This window comes from Battus philenor, unplaced genomic scaffold (assembly GCF_028537555.1).
Source record: "Battus philenor isolate CCGP_79_NKW_IND1 unplaced genomic scaffold, ilBatPhil1.0.hap1 SCAF_5, whole genome shotgun sequence".
NCBI lineage: Eukaryota > Metazoa > Arthropoda > Insecta > Lepidoptera > Papilionidae > Battus > Battus philenor.
Window position 1 is genome coordinate 4,691,723 of NW_027181715.1, and position 6,350 is coordinate 4,698,072.

Consider the following 6,350-nt stretch of genomic DNA (forward strand, 5'->3'; position numbering starts at 1 on the left):
GGAATCACTCAATGTGCACTCTTTAGTGTAAAGTGTAACACAAAATTTTCTTAATTACCTAAAACTACTGTATTCATTTTAAATAATAATATCATTCTCTAAAATATTTATTTTATTGTGAGTTTTGTATTTGCTCTTCATTTGAACAATAAAAAGGGTAAAAAGAAAAAAAAATATTAGTGACATATTTTATGACAATCGAAATTAAAATGTATACTTGTTATTCTTATGGTTTAATCTCTGTTGTAATCAAATGTATAATCAAAGTAAGATTGGTCAAAACTCTGTACACGAACATAGCCATCTTCACCTCCAGACGCATAACTCTTTCCATCAGGATGAAATGCTAAACTGTTAATGGGGCCAAAATGACCTTTCACTCTGCCGAATTCCTCTTCAAATACTAAATGGAAGAAACGGGCATCAAACTTGCCCTGTCTAGTTGATGTTGTGGTTACTTCCATAGCATCTTGCCCACCACCTAGGACTACATGGTCGAGAATAGGGCTCAGTGCTGCAGAGTTGACCGGACGCTCAGTTTTGTATTCTTTGAGGAGCTCCAAAGAACTAGTGTCAAAAAGCTTGGCTGTTTGATCTTTAGAAGCAGTGATGAACATAGTACCATCACGGGAAAGTTGCATATCGTTGATTTGATGGTTGTGTTCTTTGACTGAATGAACTTTCTTGCCAGTCTGAAAAATTCACAATATTAATTACAGTAGTTAGAATTAGAATTAACAGTAGTTAAAATTTAATAACTAGTAATAAAATAATGATAATTAATAATAATAGTTTAATTAAAAAGTTTAACACAGTTATATACAAAAAGCTAGCTAAGTTGCAGTGGACACCACTGCAATGACTATTCCTAGCCAGCAAACATTTATTATAGTGTTGTAATTTTAAGACAACTAACTGGAGGAGCATAATCTACAGCAATTGCAGACACATTAAAAATATTTGATTTTGATATACATACCCTGAGATCCCACTGGATCAAGTCTCCTGCTTCATGACCAGTAATTATAGTCTCATCTAAAGTGCCCCAAACCATGGATGTAACTTTAGAGTCTGTGATTTCCCACTTCAAAATCGGCGATTGGCTGGAGATAGAATCATCTACAGTTCTTGTATCAATTACAAAAACCTGAAATAAGGAACATTTAAAACTAAAGCAAATGAAAATCAATTTATTGCATATTGACTATGAATTTTTGTGGATTCACTTCGAGGCGAATAGATTAATAAACTGAAAATGATTTATACATCTTAAGATAGCACATTGTATTCTTTACTTAAAAATTCACATGCTTGTCATTTATTCACCCTATAGGTGCAAAAAATCCTAGTGCCTACTATATCTTAAAACAATATAGATATATGTCAATCCATTAATATATTCAACTGTTACAACTTTTAATACCTAATTAATAATGCCAACATACATTCAAAAAATTTGCATGTTAGGAAGAGAACTCTGAGGAAGGCTGTTATTAAAAATATATTGATAAATTAACCAATTTTTTAAAATACCTGTACTTGATAATTTCAAATACAATTATAAGATTCATAATTAACAACACAAATATCTACTCCCCTTTTTTAGTAACACTAAAATTTAGGCCTTAGCCTCATAACTTATATGACAAATCTAAGAAGATCATAGTTTCTTTTAAAAAGGGGGGTTACCTCACAAGGATGACCCATAGCTTTATCAGTTGTGTAGGCAGCTTGGTAAGCACTATAGCTGAAGTTACAGGTCCTGACTGAGGAGTTTGTTTTGATTGTGGCAATATTTTTACCAGTCTCTAAGTCCCACAACCTGTGGAAAAATACATTTAATAAACATTGTCCATACAAAATCAACAAATACAAACTGGGGAACACCGTTTTTATCAAGTCAAAGTGGTTTTAATTATAATGTATCTAATTTATCCTAGCAAAATTATCTATAGTGATAATAATTCTTATTAAATCAAACAGCAGGATGCAATTTGGCAAACATATTTGGACATATGCTTTCTTGCCAGGCTACATTCTCATGTTGCCTAAGATTTTGTGTACTTGAATGAACTAATTAATATAATTCTTTAACAAGCTAAGGATTGTAGAGCAAATCATAAGAAATCAATACAAGATAATTCATCATAGAATACTAGAAACTCCATTATTTGACATGTAATTACACTTAACACTGACTGCCATGTTGTTCATGTATGATCAGTAATGGTTTTTTCTCTAATGCCACAATATTCATTGGCGACAAGAGCCTTTCAATTTGTTACAATTGTAAGCAACTAAATAAAAATCAAGAGTTAGTGCATTTAAACATGACCAATATATAGAAGACACTGAAATAAAAGGTGCCACAATTCTTAAAAATTTTTACTAGAGCTTAATTTAAAAATATGTTAGGATAAATCTTGCATCTAATAGTGCACTTTTAAATATAAATGTGGCACATCAATACAATCCAGAAAATAAGTCATTAGCATGCTTTACTAAGGTTGGACATTGTTTATGACACACACAAATGTTTTTTTAAAAGAAATGGTGACATGTTTTAATGTCCTTATAAATCGTCACTAAGGCACCATGATGGTCATCTGTGACCTCCAATAAGATAAGCATCAAAAAATGCCATGACATCTTAGGTAAAACAAATAATTTTAGTGGGGCGAAGTTTTAAAATCCTAGCATTACATATGACAATTGTAAAACAAATTAATCAGAAATATAAGTTGTGTGTAAAGGATCCACTGAAAACAATTTTGTGACTACAAAGTTTCTCTAAATTTCATTGATTTAATATTTAATATAGTATCCCTAACATTGTCAAAGCCATAAAATAAGTAATGAAATCCCAGTGGTTTTATTTACTCTTCTATGTAAATAAAATGAAAGTTGTCCTATGTTAGAGAAATTTTAAAATAATGCAAATATAAAACAATTTTTTCATTTGATAATAATTAATATATGATTTTGGTACTGGTTTAAGAATTGTGATTATTGTTAACTAAGAATATTTAAAATACCTGCAAGAGCTATCACCACCACCAGTAATCAGGTTTATTGTCTGCCAGTCAACATCAAGGCACCATACGACTCCTCCATGGCCATTAAATGTGCCCAAACGTTCGCCATTTAGAGACCACCACACATTAGGCTTGGCATCTTTAGCAGCAGAAAATAGCAAGTCACCTTCGCGGTTGTACTTGATTTGTGTAATAGCACGTTCGTGCCCTTGCAGCATTAGAGGTTTCTGAAAACATAAGAATTATATACATTGTTTCCATATAATAAGCATTATAAGTCCTGTATGGAAGATTTCATTTTAAAAATAATAATGCAGAGAATAATTATGGATACTTACCATTTTGAAAGATATTTAACTGAATAATTATAGAAAAATCACGAAAATCTAAATTGTGACATGTGGCGGTTGCAGTGGTTTGACAGAAAGGAATGAATGACACAGAATATATATGAATCATTGTAATTAATATATCTAAAATGTTCACTTTCATTTTGTATATAATTATTACAATGAATTATTATTAACGATGATAATTATATATTTTAATAACGTGTTTTAACAAAGTTGTTTTCTTTATTAAAAGTAAATAATTTATTAAATATTATCTGAGACTTTATTTAGAACATTATTTTTATACTACAGTAAACATTGTGAAAGTTTGTAAAAAATTAAATTAAATTAAAAAGTTAAAAAACATTTGCTAATTATTTTATTTTTTGTGTATTACACCAAAAGCTTTAATTTTACGTTAAGAAACATTGTTGCGGTTATTTGAATATATCTAATGTAACCTCAAATTGTGTTATTAATTTTGTTCATAATGGCAACATTCAGTTATTACTAAAATTTAATTTAAGACAATTTTATATTATTTTAATATTACGTATTGTGTAAGAAGCAATGAAAAAAATACTCATAAAATTAATTTAAGTGTTGCTAGAAATATGAACATTGTGATCACACAGTACATTGATGGTAACATTGTAATATGAAATTGTATAAAAATCCAAAAATATATATCAAATTCTGATTTCTATAGTTTAGGAGATAACGGATGATTACCTTATTCGATTTTGCTACTTCTGTTATATTTTTATTAATTTACCCGACGTAATTTCTAAAAACGAGTTGATTAACAACTCATGAGTTGTACGATTATTTACTTACTTTACTATCTTTCGTTGTCGATGAGGTTACACATGTTATGTCAAATTGTAATATTTAAAAAAAAAAAACCACATAAATACTATAATTTAATTATGATTCGTTAATTTAACTAATTCATGTGAACTCTTGTGTTTTCCCTTGATATGGATATAGAAATCAGGAAATTGTCAATGTCAAAATGTCATGTTTTTTTAACTTCAAAACAAATGACGCATCTAAAATTATACTATTATAAATACCTTAAGAGCACTTCTGATGATGGTTTATTTAAGAGTTTTTTTTATTGTGTCATAATCCTAACTTTAAGCATTTGGAAATATTTAAATATTAAATAAATATTTATATGGTTACTAGTTTTGATAGATTGTACATAAATAAGGATGCCTTAATTTTCCCTTTAAAATCAGGAATTAGACGATCCGTAGACGAACGAAGGTAACTGATATAGCCCGGTGGATTAACAAGTTGGAAGTGTCGGTGGGCAGGCAATTTAGAGCGCAGAACGAATAACCGCTGAAGTTCTGGAGTGGAGCTATATCTAGCAGTAGACATCTTACGATTGAAATGATGATGAGAAGTCTGCATAGTATAACAGGAAAAGTATTGTTTGTCACAAAATGACGCCATTTCCCCTTGGGTATTTATAACTTTACCCTGTTTAAGTTGGCAAATCGCTGATGGTGATCGACCTAGGTGATAAAGAAAGATAAAAGGAAACTAAAAATTATTTCACATACATTTTATTTTCTTAAGTTATTAACCATTGATTTCCAAGAGTACAACTAAAAAACAAATTAAAGTACAAACACGTTATGCATTGCTAACTAAACACAACTGTAGGTAACTCCTCTTGGCAAACCAGTACACAATTGTTTGACTAACACCCGGCGCAGGCGCACCACTCACGAGACACGCGGAAAACTCTCCCGGACACTTCTAACAGTCATTGTGAATCTTAACTTGGTCGAATTGTAACAACAGCCTTTTAACCATCGAGAACAGTACATCGATCAGCAACTAATGTGACTTGCTACATGTAAACATAGAACTCTAAGGTATCGTAATACTTAAACGTACTAGCTAGGTCTGAAAGCGATAAGTCTTGAAATTGAGCGAGCCCAACTATATAAATACGTGAACTATATAAATACAGCACACTCAACCGCATTGAACTCCTATTACTGAAAATGGCAGCTAGTGGATACGTGCGTTGCTCAGAGGCACTTCCAGTGAAACGGCGAAGGTACAAAATTGGGTGTTATTATTAAAAAGTTATTCTATTCAAAGTTGGAAAAGGCCTACACAATAAAATGGATTTGTAATAGACAAAAAATAATAAAAAGCGAAACGTGTTTGTGTAACCGTAACAGAAAACACGATTATTGTTATTTTAATAAAACCATGTAGTGTAACTCGTGGTGTAGATATCTATTATATTTATTTTAATTTCAAACTTAGAGTTCAAATACCCATCTGCGACATGTAGTTACATACAACAAACACTCAACGTTTCCAAATATATATTCTCTTACAGCTTTACACTCGTTATATCGTAACTATTTTAATACAGTGTCTAATGTATACAATTTTCAAACTTTCTTTTACCCAAAAGTTTACGAAACGATATTATTAAACACAACACACCTTATCTTACTTATGAATGTGAAAATATTTCGTCACAATATCCTATACGTAGTTAATTTATTTTCTTATGGACTGTAAAGAAAGTGAGAAATGCATTAAGTTTTTTTTTGTTACAATCTTATAAATATATTAACATCATTACGTTTACTTTACTATTTATTTATATCAGTCAAAATATTTTCGCCATATTATTTAGATCTTACTCTTAGCCGACTTCGATACAAGTAGTACTGTGTAGTATTGTGTAGTACTGTGTATAATTAGCGTCCATTAAATTCCCAAATCTGTTACATGTACTGTTTATACAAAGCTTAGTATGTGTTAGAGTCTACTTGCCGATACGTCTGCTATGATTATAGTATTGATATATAAATTCGAAGTTTGTTTCGACGTTTTCTTCTGATAGAGCTGCCGCGTCGAATTGCGAACATCTAGGGTCTTCAGACGTTCGAAACATTTCATAGAGGATATTAGTATCTCGGTTTGATTATTGACATTTTTG

At 30.5% G+C, this 6,350-nt stretch overlaps 1 protein-coding gene across 1 annotated transcript; it reads right to left on the reverse strand.

Annotated features, from left to right (window-relative positions):
- Positions 1–176: 176 nt before the first annotated feature.
- eIF3i (eukaryotic translation initiation factor 3 subunit i) lies at positions 177–3,458 on the reverse strand. Its single transcript, XM_068772427.1, has 5 exons — positions 3,374–3,458; positions 3,036–3,262; positions 1,690–1,822; positions 980–1,147; positions 177–692 (listed from the first exon to the last, which is right to left on the reverse strand). Exons 1-5 carry the CDS (start codon positions 3,374–3,376, stop codon positions 234–236), a joined length of 990 nt encoding a protein of 329 aa, XP_068628528.1. The 5' UTR covers positions 3,377–3,458; the 3' UTR covers positions 177–233.
- Positions 3,459–6,350: the final 2,892 nt, after the last annotated feature.

Excerpts from the sequence above, each read along its gene's own strand:
- eIF3i (XM_068772427.1), bottom strand. Across the intron at positions 1,823-3,035 it reads GGTGGTGATAGCTCTTGCAG|GTTGTGGGACTTAGAGACTG; the intron begins GTATTTTAAATA and ends ATTTTTCCACAG. Across the intron at positions 693-979 it reads TGATCCAGTGGGATCTCAGG|ACTGGCAAGAAAGTTCATTC; the intron begins GTATGTATATCA and ends TGAATTTTTCAG.